At 44.3% G+C, this 18,504-nt stretch overlaps 1 protein-coding gene across 4 annotated transcripts in view; it reads left to right on the forward strand.

Annotated features, from left to right (window-relative positions):
- The window catches only part of DHRS3 (dehydrogenase/reductase 3), a 29,578-nt gene extending 25,345 nt beyond the window's left edge, over positions 1-4,233 (forward strand). For all 4 annotated transcript variants that reach the window (XM_082295557.1, XM_082295558.1, XM_082295556.1 and 1 more), the window contains one exon: positions 714-4,233. In XM_082295557.1, the coding sequence (XP_082151683.1) occupies positions 714-798 (85 nt within the window). In that variant the 3' untranslated portion in view covers positions 799-4,233. The remainder of the gene's footprint in view (positions 1-713) is intronic.
- The last annotated feature ends 14,271 nt before the right edge of the window (positions 4,234-18,504 follow it).

Genomic DNA, 18,504 nt, shown 5'->3' on the forward strand with positions numbered 1-18,504 from the left:
GAGAAAGGACATTCACTGTTGTATGTCCATGACAGTTTGCACTAAAGCCTTCGGAAAACCTGCTGCAGTCAGGAACTGAAACAAGGGAATGAGACTTCTGTGGAAAATAATTTCAGTATTGCATTTCAAACAAGAAAAATAATTCACAGTAAATGCTTTGCTCTGAATGTAAAATTTGGGGTAAAAGTTCCCGGAAATTCTATTGACGAGAGAAAGGGCTGTTCCATTTTATTGTAAGAATTAATAGGTTATTTTCCATTACTGTAGCTGTCTGAAAATCAGGTCTCTATCCATGCCTTAGGATAAGGAGGCCACATGCCTTGCTCAACCAGATGGCAAGGTAACCAGAGAATTTAGGTTAAATTTGTATTTATGTATAAATATAGTATTTATATTATACAATATAAATATTGTATTTATGTATAAATATAGTATTTGGAAGGAAGAAAACATAATGGTATCTTCCAAGTTACATCTTTTACAGACATTTTTTGGATAAACATTTCTGTAGAGAAAGGGTGACTGGATGGAACTTTCTCCCTGTAGGGCCTCCTCACAGCAGGAAACTGATGGCAGTTTTGTCTGTGTCTCTCACTAGCTGATTTTTGAGCATGTGTATATTTATGTACATAAATGCATATTTACACATCTCTCATTAGAACAGATTAAGAGATTTGTCTCATCTGATCATTTTCTTTCTCCTTCTACCCCAGCATTCTCCCCCAGGCAGCACTTGAAGAAATCCACAAGTTTTCTGGGAGCTACACCTGCATGAACACTTTTAAAGGACGAACATAGACCTGATGGCTCAAGGACTGTTCTGCAGTGAACCCAACACAAGCATGAAAATCCTACAGGACTGTGAATCAGCAAGTCTTGGCTTTCAGCCTGCTCATGTGATTTGTGCTGCTCTGAGGCAACACATTTCTTGCAGGTCATATCCATAGTAACATGACCTTTGCACAGGATTGAGTGAGTGGACTATGGACCCTTGGAAAGAAAAACAGAAAGTGTGAAATGTTTCTATGGTGTTTAATTCTTTAGAGTTCAATTGTTAAATCTACTCATAGTTTTAAGATGTGATTTTTGTTTCTGAAGTGTCTGTGGGCTGTCTCAGTGGAGAGGCATCACATCCCATCCCAAACACACTTTGTCCCCTCTCTCCAGAGGAACTACCACTGGTTTCATTTCAGCTTTTTGAATGGGGAACTTCAAAATTACTTAGAAGAACTAAAAGTTATGAACATTTAATAGAAGTTTCCTTCCCTTTCTTCAGTTTCCATCCCACGATGAAGTTGTTCCCAGCACACACTGGGGAAAGAGCAAACCATGAAGCAATGTTTTCTTTGCTGCAGGCTGCCTAGGACTTCTCTTTCTGGGCCCAAAATAGCTGTTGTACTTCCTCTGTGGTGGCTGGACAGGAAGGCTCCGGCAGCAGAGCTGAGAGTTTGAATAGTGGGAGATTCTTTCTGTCACTGAACTCATATGTGAAATTGTCATTCTGATTTTTTTTGTTGTTCATTTATGATAAAATATAAACATATTTTTAGCGTTAATCCCAGTTGCCACACATGTAGGCAGCAGCACATTTGGGATGAACTAAATCTAGAACTAAAACTAGAGTCTGCTTGTACAAACATACATTCACTGACATAATCCATGCAGAGGAAAATCCATTGTATCAATCTGCACAGTGAAGTGGAATAATGCTCTAAAAATAGAAGAGACAGTACTGTCATGCTTATGAGATGTGAAGTTTGGGAGCACATTTAGCAAAGACCTGATTAAATGCACGTTGAATTCATCTGGGAATGAACCCATTGTGCTTTAGGGACATTGAATCAGGTACTGATCAGCCAAAAGTGACAAATATACTTGGACTGAGGTGCCAGAAGCAGCTAGACATTATTTATTTTTGTAATTAAATACCCTTTTTGACAGCCTAGGAAGGGCAACATGGCATTCCTGTGCAAAGTGCAGTGAGCAGCACATTGGAGCACTACTAACAGAGGAATTAATATAATTGCAATACAGGAAGTAGCAAGTCTAACTGGAGACACCTAAATGAAGTGCCTCAAGGATGGTTGTGTGATTAAAAGAGTGAATTTAGGGCTCTTGACTCAAATTTTGAGCTTTTCCATAAATGTCCTGTGTAGCCTGGGGCAAAATGCATCATCTGAAGGCGTACCCTGACCTGCAAAGCAGATATTTCTAGTGTTTCCCTACCTCAAAAGTTGCAAGTCTGACTACCTAAATGTCTGTTGAAAGCTCAGAAAATTCAAATGCAACGTGTTATAGAAAGGAAAAGCAGTATTTTTTCATAGACCAAGAGGTTCTATACAAAAATTTAGATGAGGAAAAGACCCATATGCCAAAATATATCATCTCCTAAAAGACATCTGAGGAACAGCAGAAAAGCTGCATTTGAAACACTCCTTTGGTTCTGCTGTGTAGAATGGAGACTTGCTACTGAGGTGCAAAGGTGTGAGTGTTAAAATCAGGTCTGACCTTACACTCAGACCACTGGATTTCTCTCTTCTGGAGCTCTCCAAGAGGAAGATGCTGCCAGAAGTGCCACTGGTGAAGTCCCTCTGCTTGGGTGAGTGTTTGGAGGGGCTCTCCTGCCAGGGTCAGTGCAGAACTATAACCTGGAGCAATGTGACACCTCTGAACATGTTTCTTAAAATGCAGTTTTTGTTGGAATTCCTGGATGTCTGAGGCTCTCTGGAGAGGATGCAAAAAAACGTCAGTCTCTCTGTGATTTTGAGGCCCACCCTAATAGATGCTTCCAGCTTTATTTTTTGTCAACTTTTTTGAGAAGCCCAGCTCACTGAAAGGTCAAGTGCCATGAAGGGAGAACCCTTCCAGGATCTGCCTGGAATACTGAAGGTACCAGGTTTATCAGGAGAGGTTTGGGAGAGGAAGGTATGATGATACCAACTTCCCCTTGTGTTCTCTGATCCATTCCAGTTCCTCATTAATCCCAGCTGGGTGTGCCAGGCTCGTAGCTGCAAGAGCAAACAGCTGTGGTGGAAGAGCAGTGTCCCCCTGAAATTAAACCTTTGTGCTGAGATTCTATTTATTGGTAGCTTCCTGATGCAAAAGTGAGGTAAAAACACACACTGGAATCTTCATTAATCCCCAAATCCTGTCCCTTAGATAGATCTCCTCTTTCCCTGCACTACACAAAAGATGTTCTCTATCTCTAGAGTGTCTTACACACTAAGTGCTGTTGATTTCTTTCTGATGAATATAAACAAGACGGAACATAGCTGAGACTTGTCATCTCTTCTCATACACACAGAATTCCCCCTCTCTTCCCCCAGGGTCCTGGAGTGGACAGCGGGTCAAATAGCAGTCACAGTGGGGGAGAGGGTTGCAGCAAACAGAAAATAATGAGGAAAACATTGACTTTGCTTTTCAGATAGCCAGGAAGAGTTGGGTAAGAGAGTTCCTTCCCTTGTGAGTGTTGCGAGGCAGGACAGTTTCCATCCAGCAAGCAACTGCAAATGTGAATGGAGACACTGAAGACTTTTTTTTTAATACAAAGACTCCTCTGGAATGGCTGCTGAGGTCTGCTGGGACCTTCCCACATAAGGGTAGTGTTGGGTAATCTTGAAGTGCTGCAAATATGGACAAGCTTTGTTGAAGCCTAAGGCCTTCTACGAGGAATTTCTGCCCTTGACTTTTTTTAATTTTGATTTTCCCCGCTCTCTTTGCTGCCTCCTGCTCTCCACTGCGTAATTATTTTTTTCCCTTCTGTTTTCCTATGTCATCACTGCACTTTTCTGTGCCACCATCTTGAAGCCAGATGTCATATGAGAGTCTGGAGTAAATCGAAATTGGGGTGTCCATTTATTATCCTGCTGGAGGAACCCAGGTGAAGCTGCAGGAGCAGGTCACAGGAGATTCATAGGAAATTAGTTTTACTTGCTCCAAACTCTGAAGAAGTAAAAGAGTCCTTGCTATCGCTCTTATACAGGAGATTGCTTCTGGTTAAAAATTTGAATGGTAGAGTAACATGAGCTGATTTGAGACATGTTCCCGTGACAAAAAAAGGCCCAATTTAAATGGGAGGATTTTTCAGTTCCAGTTGGTTTCAGGGGCTGGTGTTTATACAAAGTGATTGTCAGAATTAGCAAGGCAGGGCAGGGAGAGGAAGAGTCCTTTGCAAAAGAATCTGATCCCTCATGTTCAATATTTCATTTTGTGGTTTTTGATGAGAAAAAAATGCACCCTCATGTATCCTTGGTGACCTTTAAAAAGGTCATTCCAGCCATGTCCCTGCCAATGGCATGTTTTTACCAGAATGACAAAAAGGAGTGAGCCCTGAAAGTGGGAACTGTACCCTCCCCACTCACCCATTGTTCTGTTGAGGCTAAAAAGCAATAGAGTCCATCCCTCTAGTTCTTCTAGAACTGCGCAGAAAGTGCCTGGGCAAGTGATTCTGATGTTTGCAAAGAGAAACTTGTTGTACTTTTATGTAATGTGTTAATTAGTGTGGGTGGGTATCATCAGATCTAGTCTTGCAATCCTTTCCGACAACTCCCTGAACACTCCCACCTTCAGATATTAACAGATAGCACTTGCCAAAGCTCCTAAAAACCCAGTAACAGACTTAATGCAGGCAGAGCATAAGTGGGTGCATGTATTTCAAAGAGAACACATCTGCTTGTAGCAGACATTAATGTGGCCTAGTGCCTTCCTTGAGCTGAAATGCAACTGTTGAGAAAAGAGTACAGGGTGACCCTTGGATCATCTCTTTTGTTTTTATTTCTTCATGTGGCTTCAATAAACTTAATCTGGGTGGCAGCCACTTCTTTGACAGCACTGGTTCCTAAATTTGGGGTAAAGCAAGATTATGTCAAATGCAGTATTTCACATTTTTACCAACCACCAGCCCTGAGAATGAGAATATTCTGCACTGTTTGCAGCTCTCACCTCCCCGGCACTAAGATCCTGGTATGTTTGGAGTCTGAGCAAACCTGTCAGTCACCAGCAGCAGTTGCATTCTCTAGGGAATAGAATCCTCTTTGTCCTAATGCTTTTCTGAAGGAGATGTTGACCTGTGAGCAGTGGCAGCCACAGATTCAGGAATGTAGAGAAAGATGAGTCAAAACAGAACTTCACCTGCTCCCTGCAGCCCATTGTCTTCTATCCAGTTTCCTGTGGGAAGATGGCAATTCAGACACTTCTTGCCCCCTTTCCCACCTCTGTTCTACTGACGTCACCTCAGCACCTTCCTTCAGTACCTTCAGGGAGCTGAAGTTTCAGCACAAACACCCCTGTCTGTCTTCCGAGGAGTTGGATCAGCTGGTAAGTAGTGGAAGAGCAGACAGAGGCTGTTCTTGGGGGCTGAGCTGCCCCAGCCTGCAGAGCACAGGTGGGAGACACAGGACACACCTTGATTGTCCCCTGGACCACTGAAGGCAGTGAGTCCCCCCCATCTTTGCTTTCAACATCACACCCTCTTTTGTTCCTGTAACAGATCCTGTGAGCAGAAGCACACACTGTCCCAGCCTGCCTGGACTGGACTAGAGGCACAAACCTCTGAGACAATTTATATCTTCACACCTTCTCAAAGAGTCCAAACTTATAGTTCCTTATGCTCACCTTTGCTATGGGCATTGTGACATATTAGCACAGAAAAAAAAATCAAGGCAAATGTGTGATGGTTTTTTATGCACTGTATAATTTTTTCTGCATAAAACTAGAACAATTCCTCCTTAAGTGAGGGAATAAAGCACTGTAATTGGAGCTGGAGAGTGACTGAAAAGTATATGAGAATACAAAATAGAAGATGCAATCTTAGGGGGAGTGTGATGGCCCTAAACAGACAGAAGCAAGATACCACCTTACATCCCTGAAGTTATATAATAACAGAGGCGTGTGATTTCCATCTAAATACGAAGTCTGTAAAAGAAGCCTGTTGTTGCCCCTCCCCATTCCAGTGGGTCACCATGCCCTAAAAATTAAGTCAATTAATTTTGTAGTTTGCTGGCTCAGGAACTCCAGTATGCTGGTAACTGACAGCTGATTCTTGTGTTTTTTGAGGGAGGGAAAGGAGCCCAAACATGTGAAAACAAGGAAGGGTCAATTTGACTCCCTACTCACTTTTACCAGCTGCAAGGGTCATCTATCATGCCTAGGTATTACAAGGACATGTGGTCCTCTGGCTTGTGTCAGTAATCATCCTGACATGGTGCTACTAGGTAGATGTGGTTCCATTTCCTATTTTTTTCTTAAGCAAAAGCATTTTTTAAATACTATTTTTCTTTATCTGAGTTAGCTGCCTCTGTATTGTACAGGCTTTTCACAGACAGGCATCCTAGACATGAAGTTTCCCTGTCTATGTTATGAATGTTCCCTATCCATGTAATGAATACAGAAGTGAAGAGTTCCTGTTGGATATCTTCCTTCCCCAAGCAATGTGGAACTAACGGAGAGGAACACTATTGGAATATCAATGCCTTAAACTGAGCCATCTCAGAAGCCTGTTGGCTTCTGTCTGAAAATTACCCTGGCTTCCAAAATAGTCTTCCTGGAGATCCCTGGGGCATTTGGCACTGATCTTGGTTTCCTGAGCAGGTCACTATCACAGTGCACTCATACAGTAAAGGCTGCACATACAAACTCTGAGAAGATGGATTTAAACTTCTGGTTCCACAGGACACTCTTGAAAAATCCAGATTAAAGAAGGAGGTGGCATCAGGTAACCAGTGCAAACCCAAGCACTGAAGGAAGGCTCTGTTTGTCCATAGGTGCCGGAAAGCTCAGAGCACAGCTCCCACCTCCTGTCTCAGTTCTGACCCCTGACTGGAGCCTTGGACCACTGTGTGCAAACCCTGGGCATTAGGAGTACATGAACCGAGACCTTCCTCAACTTTTTTAGTGTCAGACACTTTGGGGTGGAGCCACCAGCTGTCCTTGGGCATCACTGTTGGTCTGATCAGTGTTCCCAGACACTGGGCTGGCACATGGCAGCATCAACTTCAGCTGTAAGATAAAGAGGCAACTCCTTGCTGTTTTTTCCAGGAAAGTCAACTCTTCATGCCTTTATGCAGAGAGGACTGAAGTAAGTGCAGGGTGATAGGGTTTCTGGAGTGTTTTGGCTGCATGAATACCGCTGTCATCTGGAATAAGAAAAAAAGGGCTCATGTCAGAAGAATGTTAACAGAAGATAGAAATGGCAGTAATGGAAAACAAGTGAAATCCAAACACATAATTCCTGTTCCCAGAGCCTGCTGGGAACACTGATTCCCTGTGAACATTGCACAAGGAAGTCAGTTCACTCCGTAGTCTCACACGCCCTTCAACTCTGCCTACTTCAAGTAGCTGCAGAGGTGACAAGCTCATGATCTCTGTTCTCTCCACTCTTAAATGTAGCAACATAGGTGCTTTAAAAAAAAAAAAAAAATCCATCCATCAGAGAACAAAGCAATTCTTTGGGTCAGTATCAGCCTTAGAGAATGGATGAGTCTCTCAAGTACCAGAAACAGGAGCCACAGCAGCTCCTACCTGATTCCTTGAGGTCTCGGGACACATCTCCCCTTGTTAATGGTAATAAATGTGGAGGAGTATGTTTGACTCAATTCCGCCGTAGGATTAAACAGAATCACAGATCAGTCTGTGAGCTTTTGCTTGGCTCTCTCCTTCCCAGCAATAAAATACCTTGTGTTCTTTTCTGAACTCCCATCAGAGCTGCAAATTCATGGAGAACACTTGTGGAGCCAGGCAATATTTTATTCCTGTTCTAAGGACTGTGCAAAAGACAGTCGGGAGAGACATGAGCAAGCACTATCACATGTGCTTTGGTGGCTGAATAATCTGTAACTTTCAATATTCTGGGTTTTTTGACTGCTCAGTAGAAGCAATCTGACATGTTTCTCAACTGTCTGCTATAGCCAAAAAACCTTCTTCACCCACATCAACTATTATAATATTTTTGAACCGTAAACCGCATTCAGTTTCTCTGTTGTTTTAGCTGAGGTTTAACAAGCATGTTAATCATGTTAATCAAATTATCAAATGTAGCCTTGAATTTCTTTAGAAGTGGTCTGATGCTGATGCAGAAAAATAATTTTTAAAAATTCCAGTGTTGATGTCCTGTAGCAAAAGTTTCTACATATGTTAAACAGTACATAAATAATTTACAAACAACTCAGTTTGATTGTGCAATACAATGCTCTGCTTCCATCATCCCGGGGATACATCTGAGCCTCCTGACCTCATTCTGTTTTACACATGCAGAGTCAAAGCATCTTCATTCCAGTTTTAAAAATAAATTACAGAATTGTAAGTTTTCTTTTGTAAAAACTATCACTTGGCTTTGAATCCAGGCAAGTACACACAGCTCTGACCCCACATCAATTATGAAAATAATGTTAATTCTTTCAAATTCTGAAGCCCAGGATTTAGGAGCAGTTACGCTTTCTGGCTGGAGATGACACATTTCCTGTGATGCAACGTAGGAGGTAGATTTGCAATCTTCAGTATTTCCCTTTAAAAACCTCTTCCCATTGCCAGTCAGAGTTGCCAGTGGCTCCTAAAGGCACAGAGCAGAGAAGTTCTATTCCGTCTTTCCCCTGACCCGAGTTCACTGGAGAAGAGCTGCTTTTCAATGAGCCACAGGAGCCATGCTGAGTTTATTTTAGTTGGGTTTATATTAGGTTTGATTTCTGCTGATCCCTTCATTTTTCATCATTTCATCTGTCTCTTCCAATTGTTCCCGTTGGAGAGGGCTGTGTTTGGAGAGTTCCTGAGCCAGAATGCTGTGCCTGCAGATTGTTCATCTCTGCGCCCTCCCCTCAGGCAGTCCCTCACCTGTGCCTTGTGCACACCTTAGACATTAGTTCTGCAAACTGCCCTAAATATCTTCAGATTTGTTCCTTTGAAGCATGAAGTGTAGCTAAACCCTAGAGAGCTGTTACTTCTGTTCATAACTGCACATTCTGTTTAACACCTACACAATCCGAATTTGAACTGGGAAGGACTGGGAGGGAGTGGGTGGCCAGAACCTCACTTTATGGTTAGAGGGGGAATCATAAGGTAAAAGTCATCTGTTGAAAAATAAAAATATGGTGCAAGCCCCAATACCCAGCACTGCTGTTTGATTCCTTCTGATAATTTACCGTACACAAATAGTAAAATAGATTATTTTCACGATACTTCAGAGTGTCCTTTTGCAGTCTAAGGTACACAGCCTCTAAGGCTGGAGGAACAACTTGTATTCCAGTGATCTTTATTACAGCCAGCAGCACTTCTTGACATGGGCAATTCTGCTGTAAAATCAGCCTGTTTTCTTTCAATGGATTATTTTTACATAGACTTCTTTCAGATTTTCATTTATCGAATACTTTATGCACATGATGGTTCTCAGCCAGTGATTTCCTTGCAAGCTCTTCACCGTAACTCCCCTTTTGAGTGCTTGCCATTCATTAATGTACAGTTTTCTTGTGGAACTGGCCATCCCAATCACATGGTGGCTTTGCTTTCTCCTGGCTGGATGCCTTCCAATCCCACAGAAAGCTTTCTAGGGGCTCCACTATGTCTGGTGATGACTGTGAGATGGCTTCTGGCAGCAGTGTTAATGCAAACACATATTTGAGTGTGTTCTCATGACATATTTCCAATCCTGTGATCAAAACCGTGCCTATAGACATTTTCAAGGGGAAAAACCCTAACTTGGGATACTGTCAAAAGTGCATTTGCCTTTACTTACAGCAAAAATTTTTCACAGTTTGGTTTTGTTTCTTTCACTGGATCCGCTTCTCAGCCTCAGATCATCAGGGGAAAAATAATCACACTGGAAATCCTGGGAAGAGTTCATTAAAATAAGAGTGACTTCCCGACATCAGGGCATGGCATATTTCCACATGAGGGGAATGGCATGATGGTACTTTGGGATTTGTGTTGCTGCATTCTTGGTTCATTTAAGAAAATAAAGGGGACTAGAGTTGTGCTGCAACTGAAGTTTGGGAAGTAAGGAAATGCAGGAAAAGCACTGCCAGCACATTGTTTGACCTACTGAAGCACTTCAATTTGTTACAGACATAGGAAGGGTGGCACAGAAAATGGTACAGTCTCACCTGGTGTCACACAATGCAATAATTTATGATTGTACTGCTGGTACAACCTTTTGGGTCACCCAAAGACCTTTGGTGGCAGCCAACATCATGAGTTTCTGACCTGGCTGAGGCTGTCAAAATTGGGGTTAAAAATCCCAACAAAATATGGTATTTGTTCATGATCTGTTGCTTAATTATTTCACTCTGTATAGACAAACCCCAGTGGCAAATCTCTAATCAGATTTTCACACTTGCCCTTGACTTGTTGGATGAGATTGCTGCTTCTTCTTAATGCCATAATTACAATATTTCCATGCCTTAAACCAAAACAAGGCTTGGAAACCAAGCCCTGTGGCTGCTCCAGCCCAGGGATGTTCTGGGAGAAGGGGGAAGGTATCTGCTGTGCTGAATTGGCCTAAAAATCACACAGAGGTTCTGAGGGTTCAATCACAGAAATGTTTGCTCAGGGGCATTTGCAATGGGCCCTTTTCTTGGAACTTTGAGCAAACGTAGCCTTTGTTTGCATTTTTCTGTGGGATTTGTTTACTGTTCATTTGTGCTGCACATGCTGTGAGAAATTAAGCCATTATGTCCGTATTTTTTTTCCTTTCTCCTGCTTTCATTCCTTGCACCCGCCCCCCTTCAAAACCCTTACAATTCCTTTCATTACTTAATGTTAACAGGACAAAAGAAATAAATACTTGAAAGAAGATACAAGCTGTGTTTCTGTTTGACTTTGGAGCTGCTGTGGTAACTGAATACCAGTCTGCAAGGTCAGGAAAAGAAAGGAAGGAATAAGAAAACTGCCCAAAAACTCAGACCACGGGGCTCGTTGGCTTTTGCCCAGCAATTTCCAGCCACATGCCCTGAGAGCTGAGCAGTTGCTCTGTAAATCTCTGAGTGTTTCATATAGTTTCCTTGTCATGTGGCCGTTAAGTTTTATAACCTTTATATTTCAAGGGAAACAATGAACGTGAATTCCTTCGAAATGCCCTAATAGATCCCACATGTGAGCGATCTTTCATATTTTGGTTGCTCTGTAGGTACTGAACCCGTGCGTGGATGGTTGTTGTTGGCTGTGGCCCTCAGATGTGCCTGGCCAAGGGACTGACTCCTGCTGTCTGGTGCTGTCCACCCACCTCCAGCCACACTGGGACCAGTGTCCAGCCGGCTGAGCCCCTGGGGCTGCACATGGCATGTGTGACATCCCACCCTGAGGGCAAGGAAGCAGGGAAGGGAAAGGGAAAGGGAAAGGGAAAGGGAAAGGGAAAGGGAAAGGGAAAGGGAAAGGGAAAGGGAAAGGGAAAGGGAAAGGGAAAGGGAAAGGGAAAGGGAAAGGGAAAGGGAAAGGGAAAGGGAAAGGGAAAGGGAAAGGGAAAGGGAAAGGGAAAGGGAAAGGGAAAGGGAAAGGGAAAGGGAAAGGGAAAGGGAAAGGAAAGGAAAGGAAAGGAAAGGAAAGGAAAGGAAAGGAAAGGAAAGGAAAGGAAAGGAAAGGAAAGGAACTGGGATGTCATTCCTGGTTTCAGCATGGAGCCAGGTGCATCAGTCCAGCTGATGGGATGTCCAGGATCCTGGGGACACCACCCAGGCTTGAGGGGGTCCTTTTTATGGACAGGGTTTCCCATTGTCAGGATTTTTTCTCAGTTTCTATGCAGATCAGCTGTCATGGATGTTCTTTCAGACCTTTCTGGAAATGGGTCAGAGGCTTTGTGGATCACTGGTGACCTTGATTCCCCTTATAATCCCTGCCTAATTCCCAGCCTTATTCCTGCACTTGTGCTGTGCTTGTCTCCAGGAGCATGAACAAGGATGTTTGTCCCAGGACAGTGCTGCCCTACCTCCACATGGCCGCTTCTCCAGCCACATCTTTTTCTTTCTCACGGCGTGTTATCAACAATCCCTGTCTGTGATCAACAACAATCCCTGCCTGTTATTACCAACAGCCCTTGGCTGGCTCCACAGCCACCCTGCTCTCAGTGTTTGAGACATACACATTTATTTCCTGGAATTCTGCATCCCAGGGGCTCCAGTGGAACCTTCCAGAGCTGAGGGAAGGGGCAGGTTATGGAGCCCTCCAGGTGATCCCAGGGAAGTTGAGAAACCCCAGAACCGCAAGGACTCCTTACCAGCTCATCAAAGGCAGTCAGGGTCGTGGGTTTCCCTGTCCTTGGCTTTAATTTAGAATCACAGACAATTCTGGATTGGAAGGGACCTCCAAGGGGGTCCTCCATCGAGTCCAATTCTTGAATGGCCTGTACAGGGATTGAAGCCACAACTTTGGCATTATCAGGACCATGCTCCAACCAACTGGGCTGATTTCACTTAATTCCTTTGTTTTAAGCATCATCCCTGGATCTTGGTGGTGAGTCTGACCCTGGAGTACAGGGGCTGTGTCTGAGCTGAGCCTATTCCAACAGCAGCAGCCACTGAAATTGTGCCCCGAGTGCCAGGAGGTGGGGGCGATGTGTCTGTGAGGGTCTGTCTGCAGTCATGGGGGACAAAAATCTTCCTCAGGAGCCAGCAAGAGCTGAAGAATCTCCCTGAGAGGCTGAAACTGAATTTCCAGTTGCTGCCCTCTTACATTTTCATGATGTGGGATGGTTTTTTGGGAGCAGGGGACAGAGGTGTTGGGGTTTGTTTGTTGTGGTGTTTTTCTTGGTTTTGTTTGGGTTTTTTTCCCCACAAACAAAAGCCTCTAAGTTGGATACATGGAGAAGAGGACATAGATTTCCTTTGAAGCTTGACCTGTTAATTGCCCTCCTGTATTTCTAAAGTGAAAGTTGTTTCTCTCAAGGTTTTCACAAGCTCTTTTCTGTTGTGAACAAACTCTGGGGTTTGGGGCTGAATTATTAAAATGGCTGCATCAAGTATGTGCGGTCTTTTTTTTAAGTTAGGTGATTCTTAAGCTGCACCTGTAAACTATTTGAGCTTCATTGCATTCAGCTTGCCTTTAATTATGCAGGTATGGCATCTTTTGAAGTATTTTTGCTTTTCTGTGTGGTGCCTGGAAGGAGCAAACTGGGATCTGTGGCACTGAGCTCTGTGATTGACTTTCTCTCTCACCTGTTGTAACAATCCTGTGCCTTTTTACCCACCCATGACTAATTTCAACAGTTTTGAAGAGGCATTAAAATCTATAACAAAGTTTGCACAAAGGGTTCCTTGTATGGCAATTATACATTGTTTGTTATCGAATAGATTAATTATGTTGAGGCAGCAGTGAGTTCGGGTACTGGCCCTGCTGTTGAGGAATACAGGTACCAGGGGGCTTACGCCATGTGGGTTGAGGAGTTTTTTGTGTATCGTCAGTTTACTTATGTAGCAGTTTGAAGTCCTGTCACCCTTACTTGGCTCTTCTCAACAACTTTCATGCCTTGAAAACATGGAGCATTAGATGGGGAGGGTGGTGCTGGATCATGTGCTTTGGTAAGGGCCCAGGGGTTTTCATTTCAAAGTACTCTTTGTAAACTCATATTTTGCTACTTTGGTGAGGGAGTGGTGAAGTTTGGAATGGATGGTGTCACTAAATTAGTGACCACATCAGAACTAGGCCAGTCTGCACTGCTTCCAGAGAAACGAAGCCATGTGTCAAGGCGAGGTCATCTGCTGACCCTGAGAAACGAGTTTAATATTGTTCTTAGACCACAAGGAATTTCCACTTATTGTAAGACTGTCAGGCTGTTTCTGCCCTCCCTGTCAGAGGGACATGAACTTTGTGTGTGCAGACACACTGTAGTAGAGTTTTGGGCACTCTGATGATACAGATTATAAAAATAATAAGTTGTGAGAATGTCTCCTAGACCTGAGGCAGCTCAGGTGTATCAAAGCCATGGCACTGAGGTTCTTTGTCAGGTCAAAAATGATAAAGTTAAGGTTTACAGGAAACATTTGTTCTGCTCCATTAGCAGAGTCTTAGGCACATCCTAAGTCACTCTCACGGAGGCAGGGAGTGCCAGCAGGTGGGAATGGAAGTGTGGATTCTGGGGCGTCCAAGGTTAAACACCAAAGGGAGCAGCAGCTGCTCAATGGAGCAGGGACAGCTCAGCAGGTTTGGTTTGTGCCCCGTTCTGAAGTTGTGCCCAGTCATTGAGAAGCCCATCAAATACACTTTGTGTTGCCCTGGAGAGTGTTGGGAACAGTCCTGAGCACAGCAGGAAAACAAGGAGAGCCTGCCAGTAACGCGTGTTCCAGGCAGTTTTTCCAGCAGTTTGCATCACCAATGCCGAGCTCTGACGTGTGGAATCAAGAGGTGCTGTGAGGGTGTTCACAGAGCAGTGCACTGCACAGCAGGGGGAATGTCAGGAGTTCTTGTCACCCATTTTTTTGGGCACAGGGGCAGGAGGGGTTGGGAAGCTGTAGATTACCAGGGAAAGGGAAAATACTCAGCAGCTTCTGAGCACAACCTTGGCTGTATTCTGCAGGATGAGTTGCTTATGGATGCACAAAGGTCTGTGGATCAGGGAATCCTGTTCTCTGAAGAGCAGCAGTAGCACATCTTGATACCCTCCAGCCTTTCCTCTACTGACTTTATGGGATTTGGGGTGAGAAAAGCCCTTTAGGATCGCCCTGCTCGTGTTCTGTGTCACTGCAGCTACTGCTCTGTGCTTTGCAAAATTTAAATTTATCTGTCAGGTTCCTTTTGAGGGTCTTGAGCTGCAGAAATGAGGTGATGGGCATACTGGGTTAAGTGGTATCTTGCAGGCTGTGGATGTGGGAACTGTGTGCCAGTCCCCTGGCCAGGCCTGCCAGGGGAATCAGGGATCCATTATAAGCTACTCTAGAAGTGTTGCATCCTTGTAAGAGTGAGAGGGTGCAAAGGAGGTGGGGGTGCAGACGGGGTGCCATCCAGCCTTGGGAAGGCTGATAAGCTGGAACACCATGTCAGGCAACGTTGCTGACTGTAGGGCTTTTGTGTTTGCTCCTGTTGAAGTTTAGAGCATAAATAATGATTATCTGTGCAGTGCTCGGGCTCTGCTCTGTGCTTGGCCCTGTGTCCCAGCCCCCGCTCCCCTCGGCAGGGTCAGGGAGAAGGGAATTAGAGGCGGTGTCTTTGGCTGACACAAACCCGCTGGGGAGGGATGAGAGGAAGGGGGTCTTGGGGGCTGGGTTCAGAGCAAGGTTAGCCAAATATCGGATAAATTAAGCAAGAGAAACAGACAGCTCAGCTTGCAGTGAACTTTTCACCCAGCTAACCTGTTCCTCACCCTGCCTTGCACAGGTGGAGTGCGACTGGAGCACAACCCTTGCTCTCCCTGCCTCCCTTCTTGCTATGGTAAGGCATGGCCAAGGGGAGAGCAGGAACTGTTTTGAATCCAAGAAATATCATAGTTCTGATTTTCATCTTAAGGACCCTGAAGTTAACACCACTAATTGCAGAGGGGTTAGTCCATATTCGCTGCAGGGTAAAGGAGGACTGATAATTACTGGTCATAGAGGATTGGGAAGAAATTCCATGCTGGTCAGGGCAAGGAACAAATGTGAGTGTCTAAACAGGGATGATTAGAGATTCTTTGTGGGAAAACACAAGACTGGTGGGAATTCTGCTGTTTATTTCTCTGACTTTTCTTCTGCATTTGCAGTGCAAGTAAATACAAATAATTGCTGACAGATGTTGTAAAAACATAGCATTATGCTAACCATTAAGGTTAACTTTTTTTGGTTAATAATAGATGCTGATAATTTGACATGGTGTACTTGTCTCAAACTCACATCACCTTGTTGAAATGGGCTGTGCTCCAGAGGCACGTGTGGAACAAGTGCTGGACTTCTTCTCTTGACCCTTCCCTAAATCCCCATTGTCTCCACTCCCTTCTCCCCAGAAATCTCCAAGAAAATTAAAGTTCCTGGATTTTAAGTAGTTGTTCCATCACAATCAGTGCATAGTGGTGAGGCCTGAAGTTTTTGCTCTTCTTTCTTAGACCGTATCTCTGGTTTGTGGTGTGACAGATTTGTTGGAGAGCAATACCTTGTATTGCTTCAATCTTGGGCTGAAAACCACTGTGTTGAAATTGCGACTCTCAAGTTCTGTAATCTTCCTTTTCCCTTTTCTCTCATCATAGGTAAGGAAGGTCTGAAACCAATAGCAGCTCTGTAATGCACAGTATTTCCAGGAGTCCTATATTTTTCTCTGTGTGTGCCTAAATTCCATAAAACTCCAAAAAGTAAAAAAAATTTCTTGTAAAGCCCTCTTAAGAACTCTTAATGGCAATGCACTAGATGCTGGGAACTGTGCATCTGAAAAGGGAAGAGCAATCTGGAGATAATCCCCGACTTTAGGAAGCAATGAGCCTTCCTGGAACACTGAATAATTTCAGCTTTGCCTCCTGCTCTGCTCCACACACAGGGATGGTTTCCACCCCCATTTTGGATCTGGGAAGTTCTTGGAACTACCTGTAAATGTCTGTTCACACCCAGCTCTTCAGCCACTGCCAGGTTTAGGTGACTGGCTGCAAAGCAGCACTGACAGCATCCAGTATTTTGCCCACAGGTGAGAAGCAAACATGGATTGGGTGCAGAAGGTGTTTTATGTTGGCAGAAAAAGGCCATGGTTCTGCAGTTTGGGAAAAGGGGGTGTGTTAAGTGGAAGGTGTGGAAAAAGGGACCATGATGTGGTTACTGTTGAGTTCCTGAGCCTGCTGATGCTACTGGTTGTTGATCAGTTTTTCTTCTGAGTTTTTCTTCTCCTGCAGTTGTTTAAGAAGATAAAAGGAATTCAGACGTGCACAAGGCAGCACCACCTCTGCTGCCCCTTCCCCTGCAAGGACAGGAGCCCTTGGGCAGGTTTGGTGAACCCAGAGAACAGATTCTATTCAAACTCACTCTGTTGTTTGCTTGGTTTGGGCTGTTGTGTTGTTGCTCTGGTTTGGTTTTGTTTTCTCAGGACGGTTCTGGCCAGCTGATTTTACAACCTGTAGCTTCAAATGCAAATTCCACCCCCGGGGAGGGGACGGGGCAATGACAAGGTCAGTGGTCATCAGATAAGTGAGGCTACTCCTTCTCCAGCAGTTCAGGCAGATTCATCAGAGCTTCAAGTAACATCATAATCTTGCCAAAGACAAATTTGCCTGACCAATCTGTCAGAGTGTATATTCTCCACAAAACTTGCTCCCTTTTCAATGTGTTGGTGAAGCTTCCCAGACCTGTTTGGCCAGTCATGTTGTGGCTCCAAACCCTTGTCATGGCAGGCTGGCAGTTTCTACTGTATTTTTTATTGCCCCTTGAGTGACATCATTTAATGATGAGTCTCTGAGATGATTCATACCAAAAAAGATCTAATAATTGTTACCAGTTATTCAGATCAGTGTTACTGATTTCCCGCATCCTCCCACTGGTCCCTTGAGCTCCCCCACCCACTCGTTTTTCCTAATATTTCCCAGACTTTCTGGCTGTAGGCTCAGTATGCCCTCTTCTGTGTTAAGGTGTAAGTGTCTGGCTCTCCCCAGAGGAACATTTAGGGCTTGGCTGCAGCAGCTTGCATGGGCAGATGTGAGCTGGAATGGAACTGGGAGGTAAAGGGACCACTGGCAGCTCCAGGGAAGCGTCACACAGTGTTTGCAGCACATCCCTGCTCCCTGTGCTGTGCTGGCATTGCTGGCAGGCTCTGAGGTGGCCAGTTCAAAGCTGGCTGAGTGCTGTATCTGCAGGCTACAGGGCTGGGGTCACAGGACCGGGCTGGGATCTCTGGAGCAGTTTGCACAGGACCAGCTCCACACTCCGCCAAGGCTCCCGCCAGGAGCAGCCTCATGTGCTGCCACTACGGTTCCTGTGGTTGTCTCTTATCTCACTAATAAAGTTCTTCAACTCATGAGGCTCATTTCTCCAGCACTGCGAGTTGAAATCTACATTGTGCAGTGATTTGTGTGGTCCATACAAACAGCTGCCATTGAGAGGAGTGGGTTTTTCAAGCAGCTCCTCAGTCTGGCCCCTTTTCCTCATCATGTTCTCTTTTCGCATCCTGGTCAAGCATTTTTGCTTGATCTTTGAGTCCCTTCAACATCTGTATTCTCATTTTATTAACTTATTTACTCAGTCTCTCTCTAGTGATTTCTTCTATTGGTAGAAATACACTTGGTTTTGCCCAGAGTGAGTCGGATCTAGAGCCCAGTGATGGAAAAGGGTTCTAGGTACCCACAATGAAATATTTGAGGATGCACTGACATTATGGCAGCTGAAGCTATAAAGTTGATTTTGGAGCTATTTTTTGGCTGTGTTACTGTCTTGTGCAAGGCCTTAAAGAAACTAGGTATACAGATCTACAGAGCTGTCTTAAGCAAGGGAAACAGCTTCACCTTTCCTATTTATTAGGTCCAGGGGTGGATTTTTGGTCTGACTGTTGGTTGTTGGGGGGTGGGAGAGTCAGTAGTTTGAAATTTGTGCTGTCAAAAATTCTTGTACAGGAAGTAAGGAACCCCTTCTGTTGTGGAGCTCATTTGTTCGC

This window comes from Coloeus monedula (genome assembly GCF_965178545.1).
Source record: "Coloeus monedula genome assembly, chromosome: 22".
Classification (NCBI taxonomy): domain Eukaryota; kingdom Metazoa; phylum Chordata; class Aves; order Passeriformes; family Corvidae; genus Coloeus; species Coloeus monedula.